The sequence below is a fragment of the Cajanus cajan genome, chromosome 8, assembly GCF_000230855.2.
Source record: "Cajanus cajan strain Asha chromosome 8, NIPB_CcT2T_4, whole genome shotgun sequence".
Taxonomy (NCBI): Eukaryota; Viridiplantae; Streptophyta; class Magnoliopsida; order Fabales; family Fabaceae; genus Cajanus; species Cajanus cajan.
In genome coordinates, this window is record NC_138524.1 from 50,579,144 (window position 1) to 50,596,760 (window position 17,617).

The window sequence follows — 17,617 nt, forward strand, 5'->3', positions numbered from 1 at the left end:
GGGTGAGCACGACCCTAGGCTGCTAAAAAGGGTAGCATGACCATGGCACTGTGTTATGTCAGGGGTGAGCACGACCCTAGGCTGCTAAAAAGGGTAGCGTCACCTTGGCACAATGTTATGTCAGGGGTGAGCACGACCCTAGGCTGGAAAAGGGTAGCGTGACCTTGAGATAGTAAGATTGGAGTGAATTATGAATATGAAAATGATAATGTTAAATTGCATGATTTGAGATGAATGGGTGTGATTGAGAATTATGATGTGAAAATGATGCATGATTGATAGAGTTATGATATATAGAAATGTTTGTAAATATTTCATTATGTAATGAGATTACATTGTTGTGTGTTCGTATGTGCTTTATATATAGATGTTTTCTTTTCTCACTGTATAAATTGTGGATGTTTTAGGTGAGGAAGATCCTGGTACGAGTGGCATCTAGAATGCCAACAGTTGAATTGTGGGTATGCTATGATATTGTGACATCGGGGCAAAGGATTCTTTTTAGGACATAGATTTTATATGGATTTGGAATTGTAAATATTATTTTGAAAATAATTTGTAAATTCTTGCGTTTCATTTTCTAAATGTTTTTATTATTATTGTGGTTATTGAAGAACAATTTTGAAGATTCTCATGTGAACCCTTTTACCGAAATTGGAAAATTTATTTGTAAGTTTTCATTATTACAATATATGTGTTGGGGTAGTAAGGGTGTCACATTTAGTGGTATCAGAGCAGGTCGATCTAATCGGCCGTGAGTTATGAGCCTACTATGCTTGTTTGGTAGATAATTGATGGAATGAATTGATTGTGGAATTTGTTGATATATTAGTGCAATGATTGATTAAGTTTGTTATTTATTTAATTAGAGTATAATTGTTAACTTTTCTAGGGATCAGAAAAGTAATGGCAGGAGGTAGGAACGATCGTGCAATCGCTGATGCTCTACAAGCGATGGCTTAGGCTCTTGGTAATATGAACCAACGACCAGAGGTAGATTGGCTGGAGAGATTCCAGCGAAATAATTTGCCAAGCTTCCGTGGAGGTTATAATCTTGATTGAGCTGCTGACGGGATTTTTGAAGTTGAAAAGATATTCCAAGCTATGGGATGTCCTTTGATACAGAAGGTGACTTTGGCTACCTTCATGCTTTTTGGAGAGGCTGGCATCTGGTGGAAAGGTTCTTTGCAAAGAATGATAGCTGCGAGTACCCAAGTGAACTGGGAGAATTTCAAGCGGCTATTCTTGGAGAAATACTTTCCCCGAGATGTGAGACATAAGAAATAGGTGGAATTCCTTGAATTGAAGCAAGGAGAGGATTCTGTGGCTGAGTATGTGACTAAGTTTGAAGACTTGGTTACATTCTGCCCTATGTATGATGGTGTGGGCAATGAGGAGGACAAATGTGTGAAGTTTGTGAGTGGTCTTCGCCCTGAGATTAAATAAGTTTTCAATTATCAAGGGATCACTCACTATCATGAATTGGTAAACAAGTGCCGAGTATATGATGAGGACAACCGTGCTAGGGTAACTCATTATAAGAGTGGAGGACCCATGAGGAATAATAAGTTTGGTTCATCTAGTAAAAGTAAACCTTACACCAAGTCTACTAGGGACTCAAGTTCTAAGGTGAATAATCAAGGTTCTGTGCAACAAAGGAGCCAATCTCCAATGGCTAGCCAAACTTCTAGAGGGGGGAGTGTGCGTTCTGTTCCACGCAACAAATGCTTCAACTGTGGGAAGCCAGGTCATAAGGCATATGAGTGTTGGGTGCCAAGAGTAATAACATGTTACAACTGTCAAGAGAAGGGACACAAAGCTCAAGAGTGCCCCAAGAACAAGAAAGGAACAATAGAGGTTGGAGGGAGCGCTAGCAAACCTAGAGCCACAGGAAGGGTGTTTGCCTTGAGTGGTGCTGAAGCTACTCAATCCAAAGACTTAATCCAGGGTATGTGTTTCATTAATGGAACTCCTCTAATTATTTTGTATGATTCTAGTGCGACTCACTCTTTCATATCACATGCGTGTGTGTCCAAATTAAAATTACCTGTTTCTTCCTTATCTTTTGAATTAATAGTAGAGACACCAACTAGTGGTTCAATGTCTACTTCTGATGTCTGTTTAAAGTGTCCTTTGATTATTAATGGTAGAGATTTCATGGTTGACTTAATTTGTTTGCCTCTAAGTCAACTAGATGTTATTCTGGGTATGGACTGGTTATCTTCCAATCATGTCCTTTTGAATTGTGCTAATAAATCTATTATTTTTGGTGAGCCTGTTGAAAAAGTGAGTAAGGACTATTTGACTGCCAACCAAGTTAAGGTATCTTTACAAGAGGATGCCCAAGTGTACATGTTGTTAGCTTCTTTGAATTCTGAGAGTAATGTTTTGGTGAATGAACTGCCTGTTATTTGTGACTTTTCGAATGTCTTCTCTGATGATATGTCTAGCTTACCACCTAGAAGAGAAGTAGAATTTTCCATAGACTTAGTACCAGGAACAAGACCTATTTCTATTGCACCTTACAGGATGTTACCCACATAGTTAGTGGAGCTTAAGAAACAAATAAAAGACTTGTTGGAGAAGGGGTTTGTGAGGCCTAGTGTATCACCTTGGGGAGAACTCGTACTATTAGTTAAGAAGAAGGATGGTAGCATGAGATTGTGTGTAGATTATCGCCAATTGAACAAGGTGACCATTAAGAATAAATATCCATTGCCTAGGATAAATGATCTTATGGACCAGTTGGTGGGTGCTTGTATATTTAGTAAAATTGATCTTAGATCGGGGGTACCATCAGATTAGAGTTAAGGGGGAGGATGTACCTAAGACAACATTTAGGACTCGATATGGACATTATGAGTATCTAGTAATGCCTTTTGGTGTGACAAATGCTCCTGCAATTTTTATAAACTACATGAACCGAATTTTTCATCCGTATTTCATAGATGACATACTAGTTTATTCCAAGACTAAAGAGGAGCATAAGGAACACTTAAAGGTAGTACTTCAAACTCTCAGGGAGAGACAACTTTATGCCAAGTTGTCTAAGTGTGACTTTTCGCTAGAGGAGGTGAGTTTCTTAGGACATGTGATTTCAAGTGGGGGTATAGCAGTATATCCATCTAAAGTTGAGGCGGTGCTTAAGTGGGAGACACCTAAGTCAGTTAGTGAGATTAGGAGTTTCCTTGGATTGGCTGGATACTATAGAAGATTCATAGAGGGATTCTCTAAGTTAGCATTACCCTTGACAAGTTTAACTAGGAAAGGAGTTGTGTTTGTATGGGATAGTAAATGTGAGAATAGTTTCCGAGCCCTTAAGGAGAAGTTGACTAGTGCACCTGTTTTAGTGTTGCCTGACCTTAGTAAGACTTTTGTGGTTTATTGTGACGCTTCTAAGATGGGTTTGGGTGGAGTGTTAATGCAAGAAGGAAAGGTCGTATCTTATGCATCTAGGCAATTGAAAACACATGAGAAGAATTACCCCACCCATGATTTTGAATTAGCAGCTGTGGTATTCACACTTAAGATTTGGAGACATTATTTGTATGGTTCAAAATTTGAGGTGTTTGGTGATCATAAGAGTCTTAGGTATTTATTTGACCAAAAGGAATTAAATATGAGGCAAAGGAGATGGTTAGAGTTCCTTAAGGACTATGATTTTGATCTTAGTTATCATCTGGGCAAAGCCAATGTGGTGGTTGATGCTTTAAGTAGGAAATCTTTGCATTTGTCTTCTCTTATGATTAGGGAGATGGACCTTTTGGCTCAATTTAGAGACTTAAGTTTGACTTGTGAGGTGACCCCTAGTAGTGTGAGACTAGGTATGACTCGGGTGACTAGTGAGTTGTTGAGAGAAATTGGAGAAGCACAGTTAGTGGATTCATTTCTAGTGGCTAGACGTGATGCTATAGGACAATGTATTGGAGGAGAATTTACCTTGGGTGTAGATGGGGTGTTAAGATTTAAAGACCGAGTGTGCGTGCCTAGTGAACCTACACTTAGACGTTTGATCCTAGAGGAAGGTCATAGGAGCAAGCTTAGTTTTCACCCAGGAGCATCTAAGATGTATCAAGACCTTAGGAAGATATTTTGGTGGCCTAGGATGAAGAAAGATATAACTGAATTTGTGAGTGTCTGTTTAGTGTGTCAGAAGGCTAAGATAGAACATCAGAAACCTTCAGGACTACTTCAGCCTTTGAGTATACCCGAGTGGAAGTGGGATAGCATTTCTATGGATTTTGTAGTTGCTTTGCCTAGGGCTAGGAGAGGGCATGATTCCATTTGGGTTATAGTTGATAGATTGACTAAGAGTGCACATTTCTTACCTATTAACATTAGGTATTCTCTAGAGAGATTGGCTAGATTGTATATTGATGAGATTGTGAGCTTGCATGGGATACCATCTAGCATAGTGTCAGACAGAGACCCTAGATTCACCTTTAGGTTCTGGGAGAGCCTACAACAAGTTTTAGGGACCCAACTTAGACTTAGTTCAGCTTATCATCCTCAAACTGATGGTCAGACTGAGAGGACTATTCAATCTTTAGAGGATTTGCTTAGAGCCTGTGTGTTGGACCAAGGGGTAGTTGGGATAGTCTTTTTTACCTTTGATAGAGTTTACTTATAATAATAGTTACCACTCTAGTATAGGTATGGAACCTTATGAAGCCTTGTATGGTAGGAGGTGTAGGACCCCTTTGTGTTGGTGTGAGCCGGGTGATAATGTTATCTTAGGACTTGAGATTGTGCAACAAACCACTGATAAGGTTAGATTGATACAAGAGAGGATGAGGACAGCTTAGAGTAGACAGAAAAGTTATGCTGACAGGAGGAGAAAGGACTTGGAATTTCAAGAAGGTGACCATGTGTTCTTGAAAGTCATTCCGTGGACTGGGGTTGGCAAGGGCATTGAAATCCAAAAAACTTACTCCTCGATTTATTGGTCCTTTCTAAATTCTAAAAAGAGTCGGTAGTGTTGCCTACCAAATTGCTTTGCCTCCTAATCTGTCAAATCTCCATGATGTTTTCCATATTTCCCAACTTCGAAAATATATCCATGATCCTTTGCATGTGATTGAGTCGGATCATCTTGAGGTTAAGGAGAACCTAACTGTGAAAGCTACCCCGGTGAGAGTCGAGGATCGAATGGTGAAGCAACTTAGGGGTAAGGAAATTCCTTTGGTGAAAGTTATTTGGGGAGGAGCTACACCTAAAAGTGCTACTTGGGAGCTAGAGGAGAAGATGAAAGCGTCATATCCATTTTTATTTGCTTTAGGTAATTTCGTGGACAAAATTTCTAAAAGGAGGGGAGAATTGTAACATCCCAGTTTTATTTTATTTTATTGAGGGTATTTTGGTATTTTTCAATAAATGTATAGGGGTGATTTAGTAGCTTGGAACGGGCTATTCCGGAATTGGAACGACCCGTTCCAAACTACCAAAATGTATGTGAGTTAGTAGCCCAGAACGAGCTGTTCTCAAGTTGGAACGGGCCATTCCAGACTATTAAAAACTGCCTTTAACTCTAAGTGGGAACGGGCTTGGAACGGGGCGTTTCCAAAAATATGGCCATTGTGAGTAATAAATGCACACTAGAACGAGCCGTTCTGGTTTGAGAACGGGTCGTTCTGGATGTGATTTTTACCCATGACTTAAGGGTCCAGAATGGGCCATTCCGGCGAAGCCTGATCCCTATAAATTGAGCTCCCTACCACTCCCAAAAAGCACACCTCTCATTTTCTGATTTCTTTTCTTCTGCTCTTTCTTCTTTTTCTCTACTTTCTACTTCAGACCGAGGGGAACCCATCGAGGGAGACCAACCATATCTTGTGTAGGTTCAGCTTCTATATATCCAAGTACGAGAGAAAAGGGGATTATTTATATGTAGAGTTACATGAGGGAATTGGGTAGAGGAAGAGTCCCTTAGGACTATGAGTAATTTTATAATTATTTCTGTTTGGAGAATTATTGGTCTTATGTGATTCTGTATATATTTAGGACTACGAATATATGATTTATTTGTAAAAATGATGCTCTGGGAGAGAGAACGAAATTATAGAAAAGTGTCTGTAAGTTAGGTTTTGGAAAAATTAGATTATTTCTGTTTGATGAATTAATGATACCATTAGATTCTGTATGTGTCGAGGATTAGAAATATATATTTAATTTGTAAGAATGATGATTTGGGAGAGAGAACGAAATTATAGAAAAGTGTCTGTGAGCTAGGTTTTGGAATAATTGGGGATTTTACCAGTTATGTTAAATTTATATTAAATTGATAATTCCATTAATTATTATATTAATTTATGAATGTTATTGCTATATTACTTGATAAAAATTGATGATTTAGATGTGAATTGCTTGAGGTGTACGAAACTCATTATTTTGGACTTATTTGATGTGTGTATGGAATTAAACTATGAGATGTTGTGTGGAATGAGAATGAGATGTGATTGTGGATTCTCGTACTGATGACCAGGGGTGAGCACGACCCTAGGCTACTGAAAAGGGTAGCGTGACCTTGGCACTGTGTTATGTCAGGGGTGAGCACGACCTTAGGCTGCTAAAAAGGGTAGCATGACCTTGGCATAGTGTTATGTCAGGGGTGAGCATGGCCCTAGGCTGGAAAAGGGTAGCGTGACCTTGACATAGTAAGATTGGAGTGAATTATGAATATGAAAATGATAATGTTAAATTGCATGATTTGAGATGAATGGGTGTGATTGCGAATTATGATGTGAAAATGATGCATGATTGATAGAGTTATGATATATAGAAATGCTTGTAAATATTTCATTATGTAATGAGATTACATTGTTGTGTGCTCGTATGTGCTTTATATATAGATGTTTTCTTTTCTCACTGTATAAATTGTGGATGTTTTAGGTGAGGAAGGTCCGGCTACGAGTGGCATCTAGAATGCCAACAGTTGAATTGTGGGTATGCTCTGATATTGTGACATCGGGGCAAAGGATTTTTTTTAGGACATAGATTTTATATGGATTTGGAATTGTAAATATTATTTTGAAAAAAATTTGTAAACTCTTGCATTTCATTTTCTAAATGTTTTTATTATTATTGTGGTTATTGAAGAATAATTTTGAAGATTCTCATATGAACCCTTTTACCGAAATTGGAAAATTTATTTGTAAGTTTTCATTATTACAATATATGTGTTGGGGTAGTAAAGGTGTCACATTTTATGTAGATATTCATGTATATGGTTATACATAAACTAGAGATGTAGAATGCTTATTTTATACTACTACTTTAGTATATGTATATTGCATAGCTAGACGTGTGTTACGTAGTGTGATGGCCATGGAGAGTCGTTACACTTTTATGGTATCAGAGCAGTTCGAGTCTAGTGGACACTCTATGGGGTGGCCCCTTTAGGCTTCTGTTGTGTTGAACTCTGTGCTGAGTGTTGTGTTGATTTATGTTGAGTAGTTGTGTTGTAGTGTGCTGAATGAGTTAGTATTTTGTAGAAGATGCCTAGAGCAAATGAGCAAATAGCTCGTGCCATGGAGATGATGGTTATGGCTATGCAACAACACAATGCTTACTTTGCTAAGATGGATGTTGAGAGAGTTGCAGCTGGTGCAGCAAAACCAGTTGGGTAACAAGAGAGTCAGGACTTGGCTGAGTTTCGCAAGTGCTATCCTCCACAATTCAAGGGTGAAGCAGACCCAAAGGTAGCTGACAACTGGATCTATGAGATGGAGAAAATATTTACTGTGTTGGGATGTTCCTAGGAGAGGAAGTTGGCTTATGCCATTTATATGCTTGTGGGAGAAGCTGAGTATTGGTGGAAGGGCACTCATCATATGTTGGTTGCTAGAGGAGTAGTGGTTGATTAGGAATGCTTCAAGAGGGTTTTTCTCGAGAAGTTTTTCCCGAAGAGTGTGAGACATGCCAAAGAGACAGAGTTCATAAGACTGCATCAAGGGAGCTTGACAATTTCCGATTATGTGATGAGGTTCAAGCATTTGGCTCGTTTTTATTCACAGACTATCTATAAGGCCTGGAAGTGCACAAAGTTTGCTAAAGGTTTAAAGCATGAGTTGAAGAGGGTGGTGGTGCCTACGGCCATCACTTAGTTTCCAGCCTTAGTTGAGAAGGCAAAAGTTGTTGAGCGGTTGGAAGATGGCAACCGTGTGATGAAGACTGCTGAGGGACCAGCTGGGTCCAACAAGAGTGGAGATCAGAGGAAGCCTTATGATAGGCCTCCAATCACAACAAGGGGGTCATGTCACAAGGAAACCTACTAACACAACTAGAGGTGGGGGTCAGAGTAGGGTTGCTTCTCTCAAATGTTACAAATATGATGGACCCCACTTCATTCATGATTGCCCTCATACTGAGAGCAAGTGCTTCAAGTGTTGCTAGATGGGTCATGTGTGGACTAGTTGTCCTACAGGTGCCATACAGACTAGGAGTACTCCGAGAAGTGATAGACCTACTGTAGTTGGGAGGGTGTTTTGTAAGGATGTGATGATTTTGTTTGATTCAGGAGCCCCCCACTCTTTTATTTCCTATGCATGTGCTGAAAAGTTGGGTTTTCCTGTATGCGATTTGGGGTTGAGACTGCTTGTGTCTAAGCTCGCTTTTGCTTCTGTTGTTGCTTCTGAGATGTGTGTTGGTTGTCCTTTGGAGATGTGTGATAGGAAGTATAAGGTGAACTTGATTTGTTTGGCTTTAGTGGATATTGACATAATCTTAGGGATGGATTGGTTGTCTGCCAATCACATTCTTATAGATTGTGTGATGGAAACACTTGGAGAAGATTGATGTTCTTCCAAGTTTCCATGCAAGGACCGAAGATGCTCCTTGAGGTTAACACGTTTAGAACTTGGAGAACTCCTTTGAAGAAGCTTCAATGGAGGAGAAGCTCTTGAAGAAGGTTCGGTTACTCTTTAGCTTGTGAAGGAAGCTTGAGGTACCAAGGCAAAGCTAGAAGAACTTTGATAGAAACCTTAGAGAGAAAATTCTCTACGATTTTTAGGGACTCTTGAGTGAGAGAAATCTGAAGTTTTATTTCTCAAAATGTTCAAAAGTGAATACAAGAGTAAAAATTACAAATATATAGGGAGAGGTAGCTTGTAGTGTAAGTTAACCTTAACCATGGTTCACTAGGAACCATGGTAAGGTTTAGCCTAACCACCCATGGTTTCTAAAACTTGTAGGAGAAGCTAACCTTGACCATGGTTCACTTAAGAACCATGGTAAGGTCAGCCTAACCTACCAAGGTTTAGAAGCTTGGAAGGCAAGCTTCAAAACTTTGAAGGAGAAGACTTAATTCGACCAAGAACAAGTAGAAAAGCTAAGCGGCCAAGACTCCAAAATGCTCACTTGATTTATTTCAAAATATTTGATTTGGTTTAGTTAGGTTCATCATATGATGATGAGACCTAGCTAAATCAAATCTATGAAAAATTAGGAGCAAAATGAGCCTAATATGAAAAATTTTTCCTAGGCCTAGTTCTGGCTCAATTACTAGTTACACCCTCAAGCATTGCTAATGCCAACCCTTTTTCCCTACTGAAAAAATATAAAATGAATGTATCAACAAAGGAGGTTAAATGGAGTTAGACTCTCCAAGTAACCTACCCTAAAATCAAATATACAATGACTAATAAAAGCAAGTAAAGTGCCTCACAAATACAAAGGCAAAAATAAGCCTATACAAAGAAACTACTATATGTACAAACATATGAAAAGGTCTTTAAGATCATCCCATTCCTCTTGGTTCTTTTAAGATATCACCTCTTGGATTCCTTGGCGTTGGCCATAGTCTATCATCCCCTCCCTCTTCAAAAGGATTTGACCTCAAATCTCGAGGGTCTTCATGATTATTGGCCACAGCTACAAATATATAATAAAATTTATTAGAGGTGATATTCTCAACAAATAAATGTGAAAGGTATATCCTAGAAGGAATCCTTTCATGGAACCTAAAGAAATCAATGATACTAGACCTTCTAATATAATGAATAGGATCCTCTCCTAAACATAGACTAGGTATATTACTAAATCCTAAAAATGTGCTAAAACTAAAACTATAGCACACTAAAGACTTAATGCTAAAAACTAAAACATCTTGCCTAAAGTACCCTATGTGATAACCTAGGCATTTCCTAGAAAATAAGGAAAATACTACTAAGAAATTTCCTAAACAATTTTGGATTATATTATTTGTTGGATAGTTATGAAAAGAATTTGTCACAAGGAACCTTGAAGGTTCATATTTTATATCCAACAAATAATATATTCCATAAATTGAATGCATTATTGAAACAACTAAGGTAGGAAAGTTCCTACACAAAGAAAAACTATCTACCTTGGGCACCACCAAGGAAGTAGCATGAGAAGTGGAACTAAGTGAAGTCCACTTTTCCTTCACCAAATCTTGAAGATGAGATTCTTTTTCTTTAAAAATAATGGATTTGTGAGCCTCTTCTTCAAGACTAGTGGTAGTGTGAGGGTAAGAGTTAAGGTCTTTATGAATAAAGAGAATAGTTTTCATAGATTCTCTAGTGATAAAGCAATTCTCTTGAGACATAACTCCCTTAGAAGATATTTCTTCCTCTTTACTCTTCCCTACTTTTTCTCTTTTTCTTTTGTTTTTCATTTGTGCTTGATCCTCAGCCACTTGTTGAGGTGAGAGAGGATAAAGTACAAATTTCTTTTCCTTATAAGTGAAGGTGATTTCATTAGTAAGACCATTATGTATAGTTTTCTTTTCAAATTGCCATGGTCTTCCTAACAAAATATGACAAGCTTCCATTGGTACTATATCACATAAAGCTTGGTCCTCATACTTCCCAATGGAAAACTTAACCTTCACTTGTTGGTCAACTACTATGTCGCCATCCTTATTAAGCCATTGCAAATGATAAGGTTGAGGATGTGGCATAGTAATTAAACTCAAATTTTTAACTAACCTAGTGCTACAACAATTGCACCATGAACCAATATCAACAATGAGAGAACAAACATTTTTTAAAACATTACATCTTGTATGAAAGATGTTCTCTCTTTGTGATAGGGTATCACTAGGTTGATTATGAAGGATTCTGCTAAGCATTAGGAGCTCTCTGATGGAAGATTTGTAGAGAAACCCGGATTGATGTGAGTCTCCTTCAATCTCCTCCCTAGACCTTGAACTCCTTGATCCTTCCTATGCTTGGTTAAGGCTTCCTATGGAGGAGGAAGCCTTAAAGCCACCACAGTTTGGTGGAGAAACTCTCCCAAGAGGCGCCACTCCTTGAAGAAGAGATAAGCCCCTTCAATTCTCACCACACTCTTCTATGGAAGGGATAAGAGAATTGGATGCACTCAAAGAGGTTTAGGGACTTTTGGAAGAGAGAAATCTGAACTCAACTCAGAAAATAAAATCTCTAATTCATCAAAAGTGTCTTACAAGGTAAGGTTTACAAGTATATAGGAGTAGGAAGCTTAGAGAGCAAGCTAGTCTTAACCATGGTTCACTAGGAACCATGGTTGAGTCTAGCTACAACCGTCCAAGTTAAGAGGCTTGGAGAGCAAGCTTCTCACTTGGCTTGCTTGGTAAGCTAACCAAGGAGAAGCTTGTGCTTCAAGCTTCCAAGCTTGAGAGCCTCCAAGAATTTCGTCCAAATGAAGTGTGAACACACTTCTAAGGTGGGTGGCCCATTGGGTTTTATTTTACTCCATCCGTTTTTAAAATGGCCAATTTGGTTTAGGTAGGTTCATCCAATGTGAATGGAACCTAGCTAAATCAAATCTATGAAAAATTAGGAGTAAAATGAGCCCAATATGAAAATTTTAGCCTAGGACCACCTTGGCTAAATTGCTAGGAGCACACTCTAGCTTACTAAGGACACTCTCTATTTTGCTATTGCCACTCCTACTAGAAAAACTAAAAAAGGAATGTATTTCTAGGTTAGGTTAAATGGAGTCAAAGTGTCCAAGTAACCTACCTTAGAATCCATGTACAAAAGCTACTAGAAAAGAAAACAAAGTGCCTTACAAATACAAAGGCAAAAATGCACCTATACAAGTATCTACTATATACAAGGTACAAGAATACAACTATACAAGTATGTACAATGGAAACTAAAAAGACTAACAAGAGGATTCATAATCAATGCTCATGATGAGCAAAGGTCTAAGAAGCACCTCCTCTTTAGAAGCCTCCTCTAGCTTCCTAACCATGGACCTAGTCAAAGGCCCAATGGTCTTCAAGTGTGAGCATCCTTGGATCACCCTTCACCCTTCTTGGTCTTACCTCTTCCAAAGGGATCCTTGGGGATTAGATTTCCATCACTCTCCTTCATAAGGATAAACTAGCTCCACATTGGACCTTTAAAGCTTTGTTTTAACCTCACTCTCACTAGAAGGGAGGTAGTAGTCTCTTCTTGACTACTATAAGTTTCATGCCCCCTTAAGATCATGACTTTCTTTGTAGGGCATTAAGAAGCAATGTAGCCTCTCCCTAGACCCTTGAAACATTTAATATCACTAGTCTTTGTGCTAGTGTGTGGAGTGATGAGATCTTTATCCTTATCTTTATTTTTCTCTTTCTTTTTAGCCAATTCCTTGGAGGGTTCTGAAATAATTTTCTTTTCAAAAGATTTTTCCTCCTCCATGTAGTCTTTCTTAAGAGATCTAGAGTGGGAGCTTTCTCTTTTAGAAGATTTTCTCAATATTTGTCGTTCTACCCTTACACAAAGTTGGACCAAGTCATTTAGGTCCCTGTAGGGTAGTAGCTCCACTTGGTCCCTAATCTCTAAGTTAAGACCACTTAGGAATCTAGCTACAGTGGTGGCTTCCTCTTCTCTAACATGCCCTCATCATGTAAAGCTCCATTTTTTTCCTGTACTATTCTATAGACATATCCCTTTGTTGGAGCCTTTGGAGCTTATTCATAAGCTCCCTTCCATAGTAGGTGGGAATGTGCCTCCTCCTCATAGCACTTTTAAGATCATTCCAATATTGAATTGGAGGATCATTATGGAGGCGTTTCTCTCTTTCTAGAGCTGTCCACCAATACATGGCATGCCCTTGGAAGCTAAGGGTAGCTAGAGGGACTTTCCTTTCTTCACTTACCTTGTGGAAAGCAAAGAGTTGCTCAACTTTCATCTCCCAATCAAGGTATGATTCAACATAATCCTTTCCATAAAATGGCAGGAGGTCAACCTTGACTTCCCTAGGTTTACTAACTCTCCTAGGTGTAGGTTGATAGTGCTCTCCCATGTTTAGACTCTCATTGGGAGAAGAATATTGATAGTGTGAACTCCTACTTCTTCTTTTATGTTTTCTCATGTCTTCTTTCAATTTTTCTTCTTCTAGTTTAAGAATTCTCAATTCCTCCTCTAGATAAGCAAGTTGGCCTTCTCTTTCAATTTTCTCTTTCTCTTTTTGCATGGCCTCTTGCTTCCTCCATAGCTTGAGTGATTTTAGCTCTTTAGTAATGTAAGAAAGACTTTTTGGAGAGCTATCACTTTCACTAGGATTAGAGTCTTGAGACATTTTTAAACAAGAAGTATTTTCACACAAAATTAGTTTTTAAAGAAAATAATATTTTTGGAAGTGCTAGACTTGGCACTTGGAGATCTAAGAGTACAAATTGAACTTTGGAGGGAGGTGAGCTACTATCGAGCCATTTAATAACCAATCCTCTTCAAGTAGAAATCTGTAAACCCCTTTGTACTTTGCCTTGCACAAAATGTTTTCACAAAGTTCTTTTCAAAAAGGAAAATAACAATCAAGTGCCTAATGTGTACAATTATCAAGACTTGAAATCATAAATTGCTTGAAAACATAAATGGAAAGAAAACATAAATTGCTTGAAAACATAAATTGCATGAAAACTTAAATTGCTTAAAACATAAATTGCATGAAAAATTAAAGACAAGAAAACATAAACTAGGCGTTGAAAGCAATTAAACCTAGGTGAGAGCTTGGAAAGCACCAAAGACTTCCAAGGACCCTCTCACAAGTACTACACGAATTTAATACTTGAACACTTAAGGAGAGATGGAGATACACCAAAGGCACTCCAAGACACTCCTTATTAAAGGCCTTGTACAAAAAATGAGAACTAAAAATTTACAAGAAAATGAAATGCAAATTTACACCAAATGAAATGCAAATTCACACTCCAATGAAATGTAAATTCACACCAAATGAAATGTAAATTCATATTCAAATGAAATTAGTGGCTGCACTTAATTTCAAACAAAATTAGCCACTAATTAGAGACAAATTTAGAGACGAATTTTGTAAGGAAAATAGGTTTAGAGACAAAAATTTCCGACACTAAGATTGGTCTCTAAAGTTCACAAAATTTTCTAAAATTTTGTTGCTCCTTCTCTTCCAATTCCAGCCACCAAGGTTGCTGTCCTCTCAAGTGTTTAACTCCACTTTTTATAAGTAGCCTTGATATTGGATACTTCTAGGTGTTTCCAAGAGACCTTCCACCAAGAGAGAACAAACTCCCTAAGCAACCACCAAAGCCTTGAAAGTTGACTTCCTTTGACTTGACCTTCTACACCTTTTAAGAAGCACTCAACACACCTTCAATTGCTGTAATATTAGTGCTAAAACTGAAAAGGCACAATTTAGAATGGCTACACCAATTGGTGGAATGAAGTGAGACAAACTAAAAGGAGTTCCAAAAATTGACAAGCAAAAAATTAAGGCACAATTTGAAAAGCTAGCACACAAAGGATAACCTATCAAAGGCACTAGAATGGATTACAAAATCAAAACTAAGATTAGAAACAAAAATAAAACGCAAAATATGTGGCTGGACTGAAAATTTAAAAGCAAGCACACACCAAAAACCGAGAGCTATTTTGCACCAAATTTTCACTCCTTGGCTTTTCTTGTGTTCTTTGTTTTTGTTTTCTTTTGTAAATTCTTTTGTTCTTTCTTTTTCTTTGTTGGCACAGGAGTTTAATGCCTTTTAAACATGTGTAAGTCTCGGATTTAATAGGATAAAATTGCTGCAAAAATTTTCACACAAAACAAGAGGTGTTCACATGCATCATTTAACTAGTACTTCACAATTTTGTAGTATTTTTAGGTCACAAATTTAGGCACTATTTTCTTTTGTTTTTCTCATGCATTAATAACACATACACCTCTTTTTTGTCTCTGTTTCAATGCTTTAAAAAATTTTAAAAGTTTCAGCCACAAAACAAGACTCAAAGAAACCTAATAGGAATTAGTGTTTAACAATTTTTTTTGACAAAACTTTTAACAAGACATAAAGGAAACCTAACTCTAAGAAATTTGCTAGAACTAATAGCAAATCATAAACTCAAATATGTAAAAAAAAGCACATGTGAGTAGGTTCAGATTTAATAACAAAAAAGACGCACCAAACAATGAGTGAAGAACAACACAAAATTATGTCAAACAAGCTAGTCTAGGAATATTCAACATACAAAGGACTACACATGACTTCTAAGACAAAACAAGTGATTCGAAAATAAAACTAATGCAATATGAATGTTGTCCAATCACGGACACATGTTAAGGAATGGAAAGACTCAAACAAACATCAAAAAACGCACAAGAACAAGAGTCCTAAAAGCACAAACCGAATTGATTCACAAGAATTGGAAACAAGCAAAATATGAATCAATTACTTCTCATGAGACATATAGGATCCATCAAAATATGAAATAAAACTAGATCCATACAGCAACACAAATTTAGACAAATATAAGGAAGGAACAACAGGATTCAATGAAGAAAAAATTAGAAATACATAACCTCAAGAGCACTAGGATCTAGATACCAAAAATGATGGAAGCACTTGGAGAAGATTGATGTTCTTCCAAGTTTCCATGCAAGGACCGAAGATGATCCTTGAGGTTGACACGTTTAGAACTTGGAGAACTCCTTTGAAGAAGCTTCAATGGAGGAGAAGCTCTTGAAGAAGGTTCGGTTACTCCTTAGCTTGTGAAGGAAGCTTGAGGAACCAAGGCAAAGTTGGAAGAACTTTGATAAAAACCTTAGAGAGAAAATTCCCTACAGTTTTTAGGGACTCTTAAGTGAGAGAAATCTGAAATTTAATTTCACAAAATGTTCAAAAGTGAATACAAGAGTAGAAATTACAAATATATAAGGAGAGGTAGCTTGTAGTGTAAGTTAACCTTAACCATGGTTCACTAGGAACCATGGTAAGGTTTAGCCTAACCATCCATGGTTTCTAAAACTTGTAGGAGAAGCTAACCTTGACCATGGTTCACTTAAGAACCATGGTAAGGTCAGCCTAACCTACCAAGGTTTAGAAGCTTGGAAGGCAAGCTTCAAAACTTTGAAGGAGAAGACTTAATTCGGCCAAGAACAAGTAGAAAAGCTAGGCGGCCAAGACTCCAAAATGCTCACTTGATTTATTTCAAAATATTTGATTTGGTTTAGTTAGGTTCATCATATGATGATGAGACCTAGCTAAATCAAATCTATGAAAAATTAGGAGCAAAATGAGTCTAGTATGCAAAATTTTGCCTAGGCCCAGTTTTTGCCCAATTACTAGTCACACCCTCAAGCATTGCTAAATGCCACCCCTTTTTCCCTACTGAAAAAATATAAAATGAATGTATCAACAAATGAGGTTAAATGGAGTTAAACTCTACAAGTAACCTACCCTAAAATCAATATACAATGACTAATAAAAGCAATTAAAGTGCCTCACAAATACAAAGGCAAAAATAAGCCTATACAAAGAAACTACTATATGTACAAACATATGAAAAGGTCTTTAAGATCATCCCATTCCTCTTGGTTCTTTTAAGATATCACCTCTTGGATTCCTTGGCCTTGGCCATAGTCTATCTTTGTGCCAATAAGGAGTTGGTTTTTCCTCATATAGAAGATGAGTTGTTGATTTCAGCCAGCCAAGATGAAGTTTTTTTGAGGGATGGAGTAGAGTGTTGTATTCTGCTTACTGTGATGAGTGTGGAGATCGAGAAGATTATTGCTGAAATAGAAGTTGTAAAGGAATTTGCAGAGGTGTTTCTGGATGAGGTACTTGGGTTACCTCCTATTAGGGAGATTGAGTTTAGTATTGATTTGGTTCCTAGAGCAGGACTAGTGTCAGTTGCTCCCTATAGGATGGCCACAACAGAGTTGATTGAATTGAAGAGATAGTTGGAAGAGTTGTTAGAGAAGCAATTAGTGAGGCCGAGTGTATCTCCGTGGGGTGCTCTCGTGTTATTGGTGAAGAAGAAAGATGGAGGTAGTCGATTGTGTGTTGATTATCGACAGTTGAACAAATTGACCATTAAGAACAGATATCCACTTCCCCAGACAGATGATTTAATGGATCAATTGAAGGGAGCATCAATTTTTTCCAAGATTGACTTAAGGTCAAGATATCACCAGATCAGGGTAAGGGAGGGTGACATACCTAAGACTGCTTTTAGGACTAGGTATGATCACTATGAGTATGTTGTGATGCCGTTCGGGATGACCAATGCCCCAGCAGTATGGATTTCATGAACAGAATCTTCTAGCCTTCTGATGGGCTCCTTCCTTCCATGGTGTTTTCTTTGGCTTCCAAGGAAGAGCTCCCTCTTTCTCCACAGACTAGGAAGAAGGATGATCGCTGGATGTTCCT

The 17,617-nt window shown here is 37.9% G+C and overlaps 1 protein-coding gene across 1 annotated transcript; it reads left to right on the top strand.

The window, feature by feature from the left end:
- Positions 1 to 8,391: 8,391 nt before the first annotated feature.
- Positions 8,392 to 17,148, top strand: LOC145950505 (uncharacterized). Its single transcript, XM_083061595.1, has 2 exons — positions 8,392 to 8,679; positions 16,849 to 17,148. Exons 1-2 carry the CDS (start codon positions 8,392 to 8,394, stop codon positions 17,146 to 17,148), a joined length of 588 nt encoding a protein of 195 aa, XP_082917721.1.
- Positions 17,149 to 17,617: the final 469 nt, after the last annotated feature.